This window comes from Orbicella faveolata, unplaced genomic scaffold (assembly GCF_042242905.1).
Source record: "Orbicella faveolata isolate gen_17 unplaced genomic scaffold, um_ofav_v1 contig_4, whole genome shotgun sequence".
Lineage (NCBI taxonomy): Eukaryota > Metazoa > Cnidaria > Anthozoa > Scleractinia > Merulinidae > Orbicella > Orbicella faveolata.
The window spans coordinates 9,097,501-9,116,385 of record NW_028301569.1 but is presented as its reverse complement, the minus strand read 5'-3'; the positions used below and the strand labels follow the sequence as shown (position 1 = coordinate 9,116,385).

Here is an 18,885-nt window from a genome sequence, read left to right as displayed (position 1 = left end):
TTCGATCCGGTTTGATAATCGTTTTTCTCGTTTAACCAGTTTTGCTTTTGCTCTCACTTATAAACCTATTGAAAAACACCAGGCCACGCTACCGAGAGAACAGCATTACAATTTAATACTCCTGGCAGCTCTTCGAGTTTGTTTCGAGCTCCATCTTCCGCTCGCCTGCAAGCTTTTAGTGATCGCCAGAAATAATTCAGAGGTAAGCGGTTATATGTTATTGTTTATCTTTTTTTTATCCCTCTGACCGTATAAAGTGGATGTCCGCACGGTTTGTCCGGCGAAGAACTTATCGAAATCCGGCCTGAGTGCATTCTATGTTTCTTTGGAAATGCCAAGCGATTCCAAAAATCATTTTAGTTTTCTAGTCGACGAATTGCCCGATCTTGATTATGTTATAATAATCGACCCTAGGAATCTTCAAAACATATTCCTTTATTACGGATTCAAAGACTGAACCCTGCAGTGTCAATATATTACATAACAATCAGAATTTCGAAGGAAAGACGTACTGAGACATTCTAGATTTAGTTTATAAATGCCAAATGTTTCTGTTTTCCTGTTTATTTTTCTAGTGACCGTGAATTTCCCGAGCTTGCATGGCGCCTTTATTTTCAATTCGATCGTTCGAGTGGAGTGTGGGTGAAGCCCGCCGCACGTGTACGCAGCAAAGGTCTTTTATCAAGAAAATAGCGCTCTCTCTTGCGACCTTCGGACATTAAAGTCAGGAAACACTTCTCTGCGGTTTTTCTTGGCACTCTTCAGCCTTCACTAGGAAAGCACGACTCCTTTAATTCGTTGGTGGTCAGATTTTGTGTTTGGTCTCGATTATTCATATTTCATGCGATCTAAAATTTACATACACCTCTTTCTTCTTTCTGTTGCTGATGAAAAAGCCGTCACGGGGGGAACCAAAATTTCGTTTTCGTCGCTTCAGTCCGCGACTCGTTTTCGCCGCATCGCGACTCGCATCTGAACTGAACGTAAAAACTGGCCCTGGAACAAAAGTGAAAATTATATTCTGATCGTCTTGATTTAATCATTGACACCTGAATATAGAACGTACCGAGGGATTTTATTAACTCGGTTACAGACTGCGAACAAAATAACTTGAACGAGTTTTTCGGTATTTGCTTTAGTATCAAAAGAACGATAGCGGTTAACTGACGAAGACCCGTCCAACTTTGTCACGAAAGCGACGAACCAAGATAGAAACATCCACTCCCTTGTAAATAAGTTTACTTGACTCGGAGCCGAAAGGGTCAAATGCTGACATAAAATCCTTTTGAAAAGACAGCTGTTTCTGTTTATGCTAATATTGTGGTAACGAAAATTTTCCAGAACAGGATTTGTCGCCGAGGAGAAAATCTCTCACAACGTAATTAAGTGTAAATTATCTCAGCAACTAGCAAACGCTCTATATTAACTTCGGATGTGTCCTATATCGCTTTTGTCACGAAACAAGTATCATTATCATCTTCCAAAGGATCACTTCAATATTCCTTATTCAAGTTCCGGAACTCCTTCTACGACACAGGGGGTCACACGTTATGCTTCTAAATCGAACCATAGTGTTCCTCATTTTTCTGACTCTCGCTATTTTATTAGTTGTATTATCATATCGCAACATGTTTTTCTCACATCCCTTTTTCCCGCAAAACTAACGTAATTTTCATAATGTATCAGCAACGCAAAAGTGCAAACAACTTAGGGCCCGCACGCTCCAGGCGATGCAAAAATATTTGTCATCAGTTGCGTTCTACAAGTGCGTACGGTGTTTTTCTTCCTACCAACATTTTTTCAAGCCGTAACAAACTTTAAAAGCGCCGTCGTTTTGCCTCGGAGCGGGACAAATCTTTGTCAAGCGTCAAAACTATCAGATTTTGCAGGCGTTAAAAGAATGTCACTAAAGTTACGAACGGGGAACCGGGAACCGGGAACGGGAGTCTGAGAATTCAAAATGGTGGACAAAAGAAAAAAGGCTTGAAAAGGGAACAATTTGGGAAAATATGAGGAAGTGTTACGGTTGTAAACGTGAGTTTCTACCGGCTGTGTCCGCAGATGACCAGTACGTTCTTGTTATAGCAGAGTCCGATTGGTACTGGGATAAACAAAGCATGAAATGGAGCCTTGGGAGAAAATCGAATCGGTATTTTCACATGCTACCTCAATCGGTCGGTGCAAAATGCAGACTGCAGACTGGATACAAAAGGCAAACTGAGAATAAAGGTTGTTTCTCGTCTGATACGCATTCGTGACAACATGTCATCTAAAAACATACCGAGTGTCACGTGGTCGCTTTTCCGCAGTCATCTTTCACCAACACCAGCATTATTCTGGAATATTCCTTGCTCGTTTCTCATATATTTTGTCTTTAACAAAGTGGCCAGGCCACAGGTTATATATCTGCTGCTTACCTGATTTGCCAGCAGAATTGCCCATCTCCGAAAGGCCACCATGCTACCGAACTTGAAGACAGTCAAGACAGCGGACGACCCACGTTCAAAGATAGTCATGTGTTATGTCACTTGTTCTCGATATTCTATTGCGTGTTGCTATTTTTAAATATTGACATGACAGGTCGAACACAAAGCGAGTAGATATGACAAGACTGTGAAGGCTTGAAATTCTATTTCAGAACGACTGTGGCCTGACCGATCGGGGTGGCATGTGATAACACCGACTGAATTTTCTCCCAAGGCGCCATTTCATGCTTTGTTCATCCCAGTACCAATCGGACTCTGCTCTAACAAGAACGTACTGGTCATCTGGGGACGTAGCCGGTGGATACTCACGTTTACAACCGTACCACTTCCTCACATTTCCTCAGATCGTTCCCTTTTCTTTTCCTTTGTCCGCCATTCTGAATTCTCAGGCGGGTTACCACTGTATACTCGTTCCCAGACTCCCGCTCTCGGTTCCCCTTCCCCGTTCCCCGTTACTAGTTTTAGCAACATCTGGTGTTAATATGACTAAAAATGTCAATCAAGGAAATTTGATCTTGCTTTTTAGAGTCTATACATACAGCAGAAGCTCGCCAAAATATTTAATTTTTGCGCCGCAATCGAGCTGTGAAGATGAGAACGACGAAGACCTTATAATTCTTACCTAGAGATGTTGAATGCGACTCCATACAAGCTATACGGCTCGCAGAGCAAACTGAATGGCTTGAAGGACGATAAAGAAAAAAAAATTACAAGCAATAAAACGCCGAAGCAAGACAGGTAACCGTTTATCTCTCGATAATTAAAGGTCACTTTCCCGCGAACGGAACCCAAAGGAAGGCGTTAGATTTCAACGTGATTGACACTTGTGGTTATTGAATATTTTGGTGTTTTTAAGTGGAGACAAAATTTGTCGAGATTTTAGGCAGAGCCAAACAAATCTTATCAACCCCTTGCGTACGGGCCCTAAAAAATAATAATATTGTGACAAACACTCACACAAAAGAATGAGATGTTTACAAATAAATCAGCAACGCACTGTGAACAAGGGATATCAAGAAATAACCTGCAAGGGAGGCAACGTGGGCGAGTGGTTCAGGGACGTCGGACTTGAAAACCGGAGGTCGTGGGTTCAAAACCCGCTCTGACCACTACGCTGGAGTTGTTTCTCGGTAAACCGAACTGGTTAGGTAGAAAACGCAGAGTGCGGAGTGCACAAGATGAGGAATATACAAAATGAGGAGTGTACAAAATGTGGAGTGTGGAAAGATTTCTAGAAAAGTTGGTTGGAGGTGTGTGGCCCACTTCCCAAAATCGTTACCCTATTTATGACCAAAATCTGCGATTTTTGCTACCCTATTTATGACCGCTGCCGCTGGCACACTTGCCCTAAACATAAGTTATGAAGGGTTTTTGTTGCTGGTCTTATTGATAATGATGAAAAAGTAGTTTCTTCTAAGAAACATTCCTAATTCAAGACTAGAGTGCTAAAACCATACTCTGACCAAAACGGCTGAAAAACCATACCCTTTGGGGCCGCACAGACCTATATAGCCCTACCCCCGGCCGTGAAAAGCTTTTATGAAGATCGAGTTATTGTCTTCGCCGTCCGCACAGAGGGCTGGGGAATGGAAGGAGTTTTACAGGGTGTTATACCTTATTCGACTTATTCAGTTGCGTACGGCTGACGGAATAAAGATAATTTTTTTAACTTCCATTTCCATACAAGCCGTTTTATCTGCACTCATTTTCTACATAATGCATTTCCGATACTCTGGCTACAATTTCTACACTCCGCACTCCGCACTCCGCACTCCGCACTCCGCACTCCGCACTCCGCACAACATTTGAACATTTTAAATTTTTTTGCAAACTGCAACTTAGGCTAGAAAAGATGGCTTAGCGAGGCAGAGCTCGAAACGCGATACACGTGCGGGCGCGGAGTGTGATCGACGCTTCGCTCTCGTGTATTACGTTTCGAGCTCTGTCTCGCTAATCCGCCTGTCCTGCGATGGATCACTTTGCTTTTTCTCGTTGTTACTTTTTTCTGGCCTTCTACGCAGACGCTCTTTGGGCTCGTCACGCAATCTTCCTCCCCTACGAAAATAGGAGGCCAACGTTTTTCCCGCAAAAATTTAAAACAAAAAAGTTTTAGAAGGTTGAAATTTTTGCCCGGCGCAACGTCAAAGCTTGCTCTTCGAACTTCTTGTTTACCTATAGCATGATCTCAAACGCTTTTTAAGTTTTATGACATTTGCAGAATTTTTAAAATTATTTATCTGGCAGAACCATTGATACAGATTTCGTTTGCTATAAGAATATGTTTTATAAGAATATCGAGGCTGAAATTTGCGAAATTCTAAGAATATTTTAAGAATAAACTCCAGGTTCGGACTATAAAAGAATATAATGTGTGTTCAAAATTTGTAAATTCAATACAATTATACGTTTTTAACTCAACCGTGTAAAATTGTTCCTTTCTCCAAACGGCAAAACTAACCAAGAAGCAACAAAAACAGCACTAGTCGTTTATTCGATGCCAATAATCATTTCTGCAAGTTATGTGCGTGATATCAGGCTATAATGCCTGCAGACTGGCTCCAAAATTGCTTCGACACCATCCAGACACCAAATACAGTCGAAAACCAATATGTCATATGCTATAAGAATATTCACAAGAATATTTTCAGCCTGAAATCGGCAGAAAATAAGAATATTCAGCCTCGGCCAGAAAAAGAAAAATATTCTTATAAAAAAAATAAAGGGTGTACAAAACATGACAAAAACAGTTTGTCTCCCCTGGCGCTTACTCATTATTTGCAGGTAACAACACCTGCACACCATGCAAATAACCTGTGACAGATACGTCGTTCTGTACGCCATCTTTGCAGTCTTTGATGTCCCAAGCTGCGCGCGCTAACGATATAAATTTTTGAATCAAGGTTCGCGCGTACATATAGCCGTGGTGAGTGAGCCACCAATTATAACGGCCTAATGAGGTTATATATTGTGCGTGGCTAATGTTTGTTCTATGGTAAGTTCTATTTTTTTATTGCCCTTGGGAAGCAAAATCAACTGTTTTCCTCTGGGCCAGCTATTAATTAACTCACTCCCGTTGGCATGGCACCGAGTACACTGTTTGTGTTTGGTTTGTACCTGTCTTTTTATACCGTCAGACACACGTTCCAATTTCCGTCTGCGACGCAGGCTTAAGTCGAGTCGACATTCTGTAATATTTTCTTCCACTCAAGAAGTCTTGAGACGTCTCAGTAACTTCCACCTTTCTATTGGTTTGCAGCTAATTGAAGATGACAGCTATGGTCGAGCAGGTTGAGGCTAGTGAGAGTGGAAAGAAAACAACACAAGTAGTGAGATGCGCAGAAAGAAGCTCACCCCAACAGGACGGTTGTTGGTCCTGGCTGGTGTGTTTTGCAGGCGTTGTTTCAAATGTCGCCATTTGTGGATTTACCTATAGCTATGGCATTCTATTCCCAGCTCTGCTGGACGAATTTCAGCAGGGAAAGGCTAAAACAGGTATCTTTGTTTCTCGATTGTCCCCAAATAAGTGAATGAATTTAACGCACTAATGTACGAATTGGCGAGTGAACGAACGATCTCCTGCGGGGACAAACAAATGAACGTGGGATGAATGAGCATGCAGTTAGCGGCTATCTTTAAAACGAGGAATGCGGAACGGGGAACGGGGAACGGGGAATCTTTAAAATGGGAATCTTTAAAATGGGGAATCTTTAAAAGCGGGAATCTTTAAAATGGGGAATCTTTAAAAGCGGGAATCTTTAAAATGGGGAATCTTTAAAAGCGGGGATCTTTAAAATGTGGAATCTTTAAAAGCGGGCATCTTTAAAATGGGGAATCTTTAAAAGTAGGAATCTTTAAAACGTGGAATCTTTAAAAGCGGGAATCTTTAAAAGGGGGAATCTTTAAAATGGGGAATCTTTAAAAGGGGGAATCTTTAAAATGGGGGAATCTTTAAAATGGGGAATCTTTAAAAGCGGGAAATCTTTTAATGCGGGAATCTTTTAAATGGGGAACTCTGTCACTCTTGGAAAATAACCCAAATTCAAAGCTAAGCAAGTGTCATACGCATTTTCTCTTGACAGCATGGGTTGGATCAATTGCAATGATGGGCATAGGACTTTATGGTCCTCTTATTGGGAGGCTTTATCAACGATTTGGTGCTCGACTTGTGTCATTTTTTGGATCCTTGATCTGTATTGCCAGTCTCATTGCAACATCAAAAGTCTCCAATCTTTATGTCATGTTCGTAACATACGGAGCTCTGTTCGGTTTTGGATCAGGGTGTATTTTTATAGTTACGTACATTGCCGTGCCAAGTTACTTCACAAAGTGGCGCTCGCTGAGCCTGGGACTAATAGCAATGGGGCCCGGTGGAGGGCTATTTATCATGAGCCCAATCGTACAACTGCTTTTCGAAAACTTTGGTTGGAGACGAACGTTTCTATCTATGGCTGGCATTGATGTCTTAATGTGTCTTTTGGCCTTTGTTTACCGACCAGTAGTGTTAGATTCTGAGAAAGAGGAACTGAAGACAAACGAACAAAAAGAAGACAAGAAGTTCTGGGACATTTCACTTCTTAAACACAAAGCATTCGTCCTCTCTTCGTTGGCAGGAGTTATCTTTTACCTTGCTCACTACATTCCACCCGTGCATATGGTAAGTCTGAAACAGTGTTGTAGGCACGCAGGGCGTGTAAAAGGCGCAAGGTGTGCAGCCGGGTCAAAGTAGCTTTAGCTCTTTTTGCGCATTGCAGCTTAGTTCTAGGTAACAATGTCACTTTGTTCTATAGATATGCAATACGAGCAATGGGCACAATATTAAGATTTATTAAAACCTGGATCATTGGATAAAGCAATTCGAGAATTTTTATTGGCTTAGCCATCATAGGTTTTGAGCCATTATACCATGCTCTACAAATACGCGTGATTTGTTTGGTCGTTTTTATTTCTATTTTAGTCTAGTTTTCTATACTGTGGGAGCGTTAACAATGAAACAATTATTCCACTCGCGCTTGTTGGATCATCCTGACATGAGAGGATTGTAGTCAACTCGGCGCTACCTGCCTCGTTGACTATCTACCATCTCATATCCAACGCGCGCTCGTCAATAATATATAGATTACTTTATGGCAATGTGCGGTCGTACGGTATATACGCACGAGTTTTCTGATGCAAAAACAACGAGTGCGTAAATACCGTACAAAGCACTTTCCATGCTGTAATTTGTTTATTTTTTGCTTACTGAGATTTTGACCTTCAACGTTCTGATAAATATAATTGCTTTTTCATTCAGCAAAACAATAAGCTTAGTCAAGTTATTTTGTGCAAGCACTTTGTCGCTTCTTCGAAAGCCTAAATATTTTTCGTACAGAATGTTTACCGACTTTATCTCTTTTCCACTCAACGGCTCAGCTGTCTTTGTTTTGTTTGTTTGTTTGTTTGTTTGTTTGTTTGTTTTTACTTTCTTTGCCTTGTCTTTTTTAAGTTGTTTTCTTCGAGCTTCCAGACATTTCCTTGCTTGGTCAAATTCTTTGTTGTCGATAATACCTACGAGATATTTGCCTTCTTTCAAAAACCGATTAACACTTGAAAAAAACCCTCGAAGGCTTGATGGTTTTTAATCCTTGCCATCTGTTGGTTAAATTCACACACATCTGGTGTGTTTTCTTAACCTTTTCTTGCGTCTTCCTTCTGTTTGAGGAATTCGTTAGCAAGCTAACGACTTGTCGGGTTTTTGCCCGAGTATTTTTGTTTTGCTGTTCCTGCATAAAATCTTCAATGGGTAAAAGAGATAAAGTGGTAAGCCTGTTTTAACTTTCCACCATTGTTCGCGGTTTATAGCTAATTCGCGAGAAAACTAGTGTAAACTTGTGAAAACTCAAAAAACTCCCTGAATAAAGATTGAAGAGGCCCCAAAATCGTACCAACAACAACGTGAACGCGTTGCGAACTGACTGATTCATTTTGACAGCTGCTTTCTGATTGGATGAAACGCTTTTTGACGTGTGAGAAAGTCGTTTCGCGATTGTCATTGGATGAAGAAATTTCCGTGTGGGTTTTCCATGCCATCGAATCGATTCCATCCGAAAATCTCAATAAGTACACAAACTTTAAGACCACCGCACCACCGCGCCTCCGCGCCAGCATTCTACGCTGAAAGGCATTTGCACTCACTCGGTGCTAATCCTGGCAATAATGTTAACAATCCGTCTGCTAGAAGTTTAACTTATTTCTCTTCGTATAGGTTCGTTACTTGGAAGAGATCGGTTTTTCAGAGGTAGTCGCCTCCCGTCTGTACATCTACAGTGGAGTGGCCTCCTTACTAGTGCGACCTGCGATTGGTCGATTGAATGACTTCAGCTGGATAAACATGATATACATTTATTCTGTGGCCAGTGGTATTTTAGGCATGGTTACCCTCCTTTTACCTATGGCAAATTCAAATGTTCACTTTATTGCGTACTTTGTAGTATACGGCTTAGCTGATGGGACAATGGGTTCCGGTTTGAGTATCGCAGTGCTTTACAGTCTTCCTGAAAGACTCAGACCCCTGGGTTTCGGTGTCTATCAGTCCGTAACTTGTGTCACTTCAGCATGTGGTCCGGCTCTAGGAGGTAAGCCTTTTTAAAACTCCAGTATCCTCCTTGTGATCAAATGATCATTTGATCAAATCTTCTATTTTTTTTTCGACACTTTTATTAGCTTGTATTTATTTTTAAGCAGGAAAACTAACGTAAGCAAAGTTACATGACGTTTCGACGACTTCATGTCATCATTGTCGAATGAATAAATTAAAATTAACGGCAAGACATATTTATAGTTTTTAGGATGTGAGAAAATGAAATTAGCAAACGTTACATGTAAACATTCATGTAAAAAGTTTCGCGGGAATGAAATCCGCTTGCGTGTTCAGTTTGGGTCTTTTGTTCTTAATCAACAGCATTTTTAATGTATTTATTAAGTCTATGTTGAGTGTAGCAGAGCGTTAGATCGCAATTGGGACGCTAGTTCCGTTTCTTTCCCCCGTCACATCCCGTACTAATTTGAATTTATTTGCCAATTTGAAGTTAGTTGTTTGTCCATTTGAATTATTTGTTCTTTTATTTTGATGACGACTTATTGAACTAAACCGCCTTGGACAGATTGTGTTAATGCTAGTGGCATTTTCAGAAGCCTTTAGGTGTTTTTAAACCTATTTGAAAGGTAACCTTTGTTAGCCCTCGGGGGATCACCGGGAACTTTGGAATATTCTCCGTTAATTTTCGCATTTGTCAATGTGAGGTTATATCCTGCACATTTAACTTTGGCATAGCGTCACCACGCTACTATCCATACAGAATATTAGAAGGCTCGTAAAAAGCATATAAATAAATTGTTTTACGTTGTTCATGAGATTTATTTGCGATTTTTCCCTTTTTTCAAAGGTTTCGTAGCAGATCTCCAAGGATCGTATGACCCAGTATTCTACATGGGTGGTGCTATAATGATATTTGCCACTGCCATACTGTTGACTGTTTCCTGTGTCAAGAAATCTAAGACATTTACCTCGAAGGAAGAAGTGAAAGTCTGGGAATCGCTTCTTGTGGTAGAAAAGTGTTCAGTTGTGTAAATGCGCATGCGCGTATCTTTGGTCTCTTGGGGATAGTGGCAACGTAATAGAAACTTGAAAGCTGCTTTGTTGTGTCACGAAACAAGACCCTGGTCAAAAAAGATTTCTTGTGTATTTTGATCAAAGCGAACAACAGAGTGCGTTCCTTCGTGATGATTCAGATCAGGATAAATGATCCAATATCAATCGGATCACTTTCCCCAGAGGGGAGGGTACTTCCGTAAATTTGTGTATAGTGTGTGCCGCGAAGGGTCTTAAACCCTGACCCTGTTTGAAGAGCGAAGGGAATGTAAATAGATACCCAATGCCAACTGGGGCAAAAAGAATCGAGAACCTCAAAAACCCTACCCTTTCCCACGGCACATACCCATATAGCCTATATATGGAATCCCTCCCCCTGGATCATTGCGCATCAAAAGATCCGACGAACCTAGTCTAGGCAAGGATTCAATGGTTCCTTTGATGAATTGTGATCCGAGTGATTTTGGATCATTGATCCTGATCTGAAGTCATCGCAAAGAAACGTACCCTCAGAAACTACCTTATTCTGACCCCTGGGGCTCCAGCTAGGCCTGATTCACACCAGCGATCGATATAAAGACATAAGGAAAAGATCAGTTTTTTTTTTTTTCCTATTGCGTAATGTTCATGTTGTTATGTTGCTATTATGTCATTTTGTCAGGATGTTCACACTACAAAGTTAACTTAACGACATAACGTCCCTCTTATGACGATGTGTTTATGTCGGTATGTCGCTCGTGTGAACTAGGCTTTATAACTTAAGCCTGGTTCACAGTAGCGACATAACGACATAACGACATAAGGAAAAGATCAGTTTTATCTTTATGTCGTTATGTTCATGCTGTTATGTTGCTGATATGTCATTATGTCTAAATGTTCACACTACAAACATAACGTCCTTTTTATGTCGAGATAACGTCCTTTTTATGTCGTTTGTGACGATGTCGTTATGTCGTTATGTCGCTAGTGTGAACCAGGCTTTACAGATTTATTTTAATTACTGTCATTAAACTTAGAGAGTGTTTAGATGAAATAAATGCGTCATGTGACATATGAATTATATATTTTCGATCTGTTTCGACGGAAATCCGCCATCTTGGCGGATTTGGCATTTATATCTGTAATATATCTAATTATATATCTCCTAGTTTAAACTTGTACATTTATTGTAAATGGTTAACGTTATTTACTGTGTAGCTTGATATAAAACCAAGGTAGTTAATAAATTTCACATAAATTAAGGCAAAATAAAAAGCCTAGCTGTTTTTAAATAGTAAAGTATCGCTTTATTCGTTTTAATTCATTGTAATATATGTTATGTAAACGGACCTTTTTTTCCAAGCATCTAAATCAGGTGAAACTAAGGATCAACTAAATTTATACCTACATAAAATGCAAAGATTTATATTCAAAGGAAAGTTTATTGTGATCTTAAATGAGGAACTGCTTATTATTGTAAGAGGAAAATTAAAGAGAACTTATTTTGTCGAGTTACAGACTTTTTGATAAAACTGACAAGTTCCACAAGTTCTACAAAGAGAAATAATATCTGCTCGCGCCGGATTTCTAACCATCAACATGCGAGCTATTGTCACCTAAGTTGGGAAGATATGCACAAATACAAACAAGAGACTATATAGAGACAAACAATCAGTTAATGCGCATGCTCAGTTCACACCAGGCACGTAGCTGGAGACTTTTTTGTCACATTTCCATGTAAACCTGTCACGAAATCAATCCACCTGAGATAGTTGCCAACCCCATGAGTACAGTTTGTCGACAAGCGCAAAATTTCGTCGACCGGCAGAACAGTGTCCCACATGTTCACACCATACATCTGACCGAAGAAGCTTTGATATTGCTCAAAACCACCCCCATAACTATCTTGATCTTGACCAAGGACAAAAATGCCGTTGTTGTCGACCACGTGTCCTGTTTGCAAACCATCGCCATTTCGCCAGAGAGAGCCATCAATGTAAAAGTTCCACGAGCCAGCGGTATTCTCCCATGTTGAGCAGATGTGATGCCATTGATCATCATTGACGCTTGTATCCATTCTTCTAGTAGTAAGAAAATAAACAAAATTCCATGACATTGACTGAAGGACATAACGTATATTAATATGAAATATCCCCTCTCTGACTGAAATGTTTTACATTTTGTATTGGAGATTTTGGTGTAGGTAGAGTTTGCATTCGAGCCAAGTGGCCAATCAGGACGGCACTTATCTCCAGTTTCTGTAGCATAAAGAAATGAGTATTTCTACTTCTCCCTGGATGTGATGTTAATCCATAGCAAGGGTTTTTTTGGCCACAGCGTTAAATTCGCCGGAAACCATTTATACACCTGGCTGGAGAGAGGCAATGTGAGAGTTAAGTGTCTCGCCCAAGAACACAACACAATGTCCCCGACCAGGCTCGAGCCTGGACCGCTCGATTCGGAGTCGAGCACACTAACCGTGAGGCTACCACGCCTCTGCAGATGTCGGTGTAACTGTATGAAAATACCCTATTAATTTCCTATCATTTATTTTCCTCCACAATTTCTCATCACTTAATTTTATCTGTTAACTCAAATCAGTGCAATTCAAATCAAATAATGATATTTACTCGCCGTCACCCCCAAGTAGGAGTTTGAAACTCGTATAATCGATTACTAAAATCTCGTTGTCTTCGTCTGGAAGTGAGTAGCTCAAGCTGGAACCGTCGTCTGCTTGGTCAGCAGTTTTTATCCAAAAGCAAACCGTGAAAGCGGTCAGCGGTGGCGCACAACGCAGCAGATCAAATCTGACGTAATCGGTGACGGACTTGGTAGGGAAAGTAAGTTGAAAATTTGTTCCGTCAACATCTGTTAGATAAATGAACAAGAATTAAAATATTCTTTTAATTGTATTCATTTTTCAATTATTCAGGGCACGACTTGAAATTTTGACACAAACAATTCATACCAAGAGTTGAACTATTGAAGACTTGGTAAATTATTCCATCTTACGCTTTTAGCATTTTCCTGCATTTTGTGAAAATTTGCTTCAGATAAAGACTAATGCTGTACAGATAAGTCTTCAATCTTTCTAATTTATTCAGCCGTCTTGTTTCATTCAAAACTGAACTGATGAAGTAGTTTCAAATAACATCACAGCAGCCATATTGGTGTTCCAAAACAATAAACAGATTCGGCTAATGTGTTTACATCCTTGTTTTCACTCAATTCAAGTCATATGATGATTCATTTGGAAGGTTACAATTGTTCTGTTTGTACATACTCCCGTGCAATCAGCTGCATGTTGTAAATTGCAGAATTGTAACGACCTAACCTGTCTGAACAGTGTATAAACATGTTCCGTCTAACCGGCAGGAGTGAAACTCTTTCCTTATGTAAACACTTTCTTTTGTTTCAGTAAATTTGCATGTCTGCTGGTCACGTGAGTAAAAACGCTCTATTATTTGCCAGTGTACATCTTGTCGAGTACTGCAAAGAAATTCAGGTTTTGTTTGGTTTTGTTTGAGTTCTTGATGCTTACTCTATTTTGATTGTGGTCAACCACGCAGTATAACGAAATGACAAGAGAACAGTACAAAGGTAAGTCCAATTATGATAATGGTTGCTGCTTTGTGCACGGACGTTAACGTTGTTGTGAGTGTTAAATTCATGGGCGGTTGAAAAGACTATGTAACATTAAAAGCGACAGAAATTTGAACAAACCTCGTGGGGGACACTGCTTACCACAAGTTGTATCCTAAATATGAAGAAAATAAATGTAAGGTTTAGATTGCAAATAATAGGGAAGTCAAGCAAACCACTACGACAACGACATCGAAAACGTCACCAAACAAAAGGTCTAATAAGCAGAACAATGGCTGTGCACTTGCTAAAATCCTTGTATAGTTTTTAGCCGTTCTCTGCAAAACAACAACGTGAAATGACCAAGTTCTGCGTATTTTGCAGAACGTGAGCCACGGCGGCTACTTTTTCGTATTTTACTTCGAATTGATCGCTGTGTCACATAAATAGCTGAAACAAGTTTTTGGACCGATCAGAAGGCTGAACAGATCGACAACTAGATAATTGGGAAATTCGAAGGTAAAATATGAATTCATTCTTTTACTAGGCGTCGTTCTTGTTGTTGTTGTTGTTGTTGTTGTTGTTGGCGTGGCTGTCGTCATTGCTTAATCTCGCTAATGATGCACTAAGAATGCGATGAATACGGCTGTGAGAGACAGAAAATGCTCAATTTTCCCCTGTAAACTTGTCTGTGTGCATGCGCTGCAGGTTTTGGTCAAGCCGCTGACTTACGACCAATGTTCTTAAAGGTTTTGTCAAATAATTTCCCATGGGGGGGGGGGGGGGACTCCCATATAAAAAGGACGGGGGTGCTCGTCGTACCTTTTAGGGGTCAAAAAGGCTTTTTTGGTATCTCGTCAGGTGTTCATCCTCAAAAGGTCCACAGCGGAAGCTTTTGCAGTACCTTTTAGGGTATTGAGCTAAAAACTGAACATGACAGGAGATAATGTGTTGTTTTAGAATTGATACCTCTTATCGGTAAAAAAAAAACAATTCAAGCCACGCCTACAAAACAGGATCTTGGTATACCTCTGAAGGGTTCTTTTCAAACTTTCGGACAAGCACCCCAGTCCATTTTATATGAGTCTCCTCGCGGGAATAGATGTAGTCATAAGCTTGTTTGCCCTGTCCTCATAGTATTTCAATCCTTTTGTTTCAATCATGTCAAATTTGAAACTGTTTCTTTTTCTTTTTAATGTCAATATGCTTTTATTGCTTTCTAGTTTCTACACAAACACCTTCGCTCCGTTATTATTACAGTCAGGATTGATCACTCAGTATAGTAAGGTAAGGCAAAGTCTCCATACGAGCCAAGTGGCTCATCAGGTCGGCGCTTACCTGTAGCATAATCGACTAGGACTACTGCTTTACTCCTCCCTGGATGGTATGCTAGTTCATTGCAGGGTTACCTCCAGCATTAAGGTCGCCGGTACCCATTTATACACTTGGGTGGAGAGAGGCACACTCTGAAAGTAAACTGTCTTGCCTAAGAACACCAGTGCTCGAACCCGGACCACTCGATCCGGAGTACAGCGCACTAACCATGAGGCCACCGCGCCTTCTCGATCACTCACTATACCACCCTCTATCTTCCCTTCTCTCTCATTCTTAAGCTGTCCTCCCCCTACATACCTCTTCCCACGCTACTTCGCTTAACGCACTCGCAGGCAAATCTGTTACCTTCCGTGGCAATAAAACTCCTCGCTTTCGAACACGACAGTTGCCTAATTGTGTTTACACCCGCCACTCTGGTCATTACAAGTAAAATGACAATTGTCTGCGTTAGTTTCATCGCAAATCTTAATAAGTACACTCTAGGGAAAAAAAAAGGAAGCATAATTCATTCCTTAGCTCAGGGACTGATTACAAGAAATAATATCTGGGGTGGGGAGGGAGGAGTTGTTAAAAATGGAGGGCTGTTTGGATAGGATATCAGCCAGTATGGCAAAGGATCGATTCCGACACCAATCATCCCGTGTTGTTATAGCTTTCGTTCGTCGAAATTTAACATCACAATGCAGTCTACATTGTACCCTCAGTCTGCAATTTACCTCCTGTCTTCAGTCTGCCTCTCACACTGACAACAAAATGTGACAGTTTTATTTGGTGAGCTTTAGCTAAGCTTTGACATTGGCTGTACGTGCAACTAGACGAGATTTTTAGACTCTAGCCTAAAGGACTGATGGCGATTTAACAATTCGCATTCATTTCAGCTGTTCGATGTTATTAGCTGGGTGTGAATGAAATCACTCTCGGCTTTCTGATTTTACTTAGCTTTCCCTTGAAAGACTTGGTGCCCTCAAATTCTGGACTCTCAGCCTTTTCCACACAAGAAATGTTTGGCGACCAAACACGATCAAACGCAAGTTGTTTGGTGACCAAACATGTTGATGTTGAACTGAGTGGCCATACGGTATCAAGCATGTTTGATTACCAACCAAACGAGCAAAATGGTTGACAGTGTTTGATCAAATGTTTGATGTCCGTTCAAACACGATTCAACGCGAAAATGTTTGGTTACCAAACAATGTTTGATCGTGTTTGATCGCCAAATATTTCCCGACTGGACAAGGCTTAAACATAATGAAGCACAACAAAAGCGAGACTCTCCGAGCATCGAGTATTAGCATAATGAAGACAGCATAATGTGTGAAACCCTAAAGGTGCAACCATTTAGGCAATGGTGCGAATAGAGCGCCAATCAGCCTACTACGAATAAATAAATAAATAAATATACATTTATATAAATAAATAAATATACATTTATATAGCGCCATTTTCCACTTATTGTCCATGGCGCTTTACAATACTTTAGAATTAAAATCCTAATTCTTTAAAAACCTTAAATCCTAAATCCTAAAAGTTAAAATCCTAAGAAGTAAATACGCTATATAATACAATTAGGCTACAAATAAAAAGTAAAAACTACAAATCAAATGCACGCTTAAAAAGATAAGTCTTAAGATTAGCCTTAAAAACTGCCTCTGATGATGAAAGTCTGGTCTGGAAGGATAGTTTATTCCAGAGCCTTGGTGCCGCCACGGAAAAAGCCCTTTCACCATACGTTTTGAGATTTGCTCTAGGCTTATCAAGCAACCTACGAAGAGTCGTATTGTCCAGTGACTATTTAACACTGCCACGAATAAAAACACTTCATGCTTTCTAACCACTATATTTTAACTAAAAGCTCCAATTTTCCACTCATTCATGTGATTCGGCTAACGGTATGATAAGGTGGTCTAATACATCTTTCGCCACCAACTAATATCACCGACTCGGGAGCCTATAAATAACGGTATTGTTTTGATAAAAATTGCCCTAAAAGTGCACTGAAGCTGGAAAAATATTAGGTGAAAAATTAAAAACGAGGTAATGATGTTAAATTGATTAAGCCTCGCGAACGTTTGGAAATTTTGTCGTTGTGTCTCAAAGAGTCTTTTGAAGACTAACTGCGATTTGCTCCCCCCTCAGCATTTCACGAAATATCAGTTTGCATCTTAAGAGCGCCTTGTTTTCGTGACCGAGTGAGAGGTGGAACATGGTCCAAAAAATTACTATCCTCATATTTCGCTCAGAGATACCCTATGATGAGTTAATAAACGTGGTATGATTTTTTTGCTTAGATCTACTTTTGTTTTCCAGAAAATTCGCAAAAACTGTACAAGATGCCTACCACTTCAAAAATGGCGGACATTAGTGCGCCGAGTATCAACACCAGAACTTCGCTCCTGAAAAGTGCAAAAGCAAGTTCGCTTTTCTTCTTTTTGTATATTTGTGTGGGAGGTATTGGCAAATTATTCAAGCCGAAAACAAGGATTTTTCGTCTAATTTTGAATTCACGGCGCGTGTTTAAAAATCACCAATATTTTATGGTTTTAAAATCTAATTTTGGAGCGTTTTTCAAGACACGTTTTTCCTATGTGGAATAACCCCGAATCACTTGAGATTAAAGTTGTGTTTAGTGGAAATGTTCTTCTTTTCAAGAATATAAAGATTAGTTTGGGGCTTTTAATTGGTGCACAGAAATCGGGACAGTCGCTACCTCGAGGTGTCAACAACTGCAAATAGTCGAATTAGAGTTTCTGTTGTCGAACCCAAAATCATAGTAAAAGCAAAACTTAGTTCTTAGCATCCTGTTAAATAAAAAATGAATATTATAAGCTCACCTTGTAAATCCAGTGGCTGTAGATGGGTTTTTATCCATATTTTCTGTTCAAATAGTCATCTTCTGAATCTTCCGTTCAACAGTGTTTACCGAACGAATAACCGATCTGAGCAGTACCTCGACGGCTCTTGTAAAAACATCGCAATTCTTGACAGTATCAAGTATTTCTTAGCTTCTATCCTTCTATGACGTACAAGTGAGCTTGTAAACAAGTAAATTCTAAGCATCTTAGTGGCCGAAACGAGCAAAATTAGTGAATCCGGTGCTAATATGTTCGAAACATGTAATGTTTGTACGTCACGCGATGACATGTCACACGCCTTTTAAGGAAGGCCCACGTAAATGGAACTTTGAGAGGTGCCATATTTTGTAGAAACGCAAATAGCTTTTTTGTTCGTTTGTTTGTATTTTTGAAAAAAAAAACCTGCTGCTTTTGATCTAGAATACTCAAAGCAAATCCTTGACAGAAAGGCCGAAAGGAAAGACGAAGGATCAAGGGGGAAAGACCTAACGACAAGTAGGCAAGAGGGGCGAACAATTACAAAAGAAAACAAAACAAATTAACAAACAAACATACAATGTAGAAAACTTTGAATAAAGACAAACGTAAACTTTTCATAGGAACAGGGACGTAATAATTAAAAAAAAATTGAGACGCAAAATTTCTTAAACAAGCAGATAATCACTCAGTTTTGTACACCGGCGGAGTTGAGAATGGAAATTAACTAAGGGAACAGCGCTCTCAAAATAAAAGAAGTCGAGCAAACGAAAAAGGTGCGCTTATACTCCCGTTACTTCCATGTGGAAAACACATCTCTGCACACGCTCATTCCGTCGGCGGCACTGATGTTGAGTCGGAGATCGACTTTATCTTAGCGCGGGGATCAATGTTCACTGCCCCTGATGACATTTCGAGGATGACTATCTGTCCTGCTCATCGCTCATCTTATGCACTGGGTGGCGAAGAGGCTCTCGTCGATGCCGCGTGCCAGAAATATTATCGAGTCATGCCCATGGAAATAGCGCAAGGCTGACCGTGGAATCAA

General features: G+C 40.2%; 2 protein-coding genes across 3 annotated transcripts; one reads left to right on the top strand and one right to left on the bottom strand.

The window, feature by feature from the left end:
* The first annotated feature begins 34 nt into the window (after positions 1 to 34).
* On the top strand, positions 35 to 11,603 carry LOC110068349 (monocarboxylate transporter 4-like). Of its 2 annotated transcripts, XM_089275851.1 has the most exons (6): positions 35 to 202; positions 3,113 to 3,224; positions 5,743 to 5,978; positions 6,566 to 7,140; positions 8,728 to 9,097; positions 9,908 to 11,603. In XM_089275851.1, the coding sequence occupies exons 3-6, from the start codon at positions 5,753 to 5,755 to the stop codon at positions 10,090 to 10,092; spliced, it is 1,356 nt and encodes a 451-aa protein (XP_089131977.1). In that variant the 5' UTR covers positions 35 to 202; positions 3,113 to 3,224; positions 5,743 to 5,752; the 3' UTR covers positions 10,093 to 11,603. The 2 variants fall into 2 exon arrangements, with proteins under 2 accessions (XP_089131977.1, XP_089131976.1); XM_089275850.1 differs by lacking the exon at positions 3,113 to 3,224.
* Positions 11,375 to 12,982, bottom strand: LOC149101354 (neuronal pentraxin-1-like; the record flags this gene model as incomplete). The annotated part of the gene is made up of 2 exons (XM_089276436.1): positions 11,375 to 12,173; positions 12,723 to 12,982. Coding segments are annotated over 2 exons (648 nt in total), but the record flags the coding sequence as incomplete, so codon positions are not given.
* Between the last annotated feature and the right edge of the window lie 5,903 nt (positions 12,983 to 18,885).

Coding starts and splice junctions, on each gene's coding strand:
- LOC110068349 (XM_089275850.1), top strand. CDS start 5,753: ATGACAGCTATGGTCGAGCAGGTTGAGGCTAGTGAGAGTGGAAAGAAA. Junction 5,979..6,565: donor GCAGGGAAAGGCTAAAACAG/GTATCTTTGTTT, acceptor TTCTCTTGACAG/CATGGGTTGGATCAATTGCA. Junction 9,098..9,907: donor ATGTGGTCCGGCTCTAGGAG/GTAAGCCTTTTT, acceptor CTTTTTTCAAAG/GTTTCGTAGCAGATCTCCAA.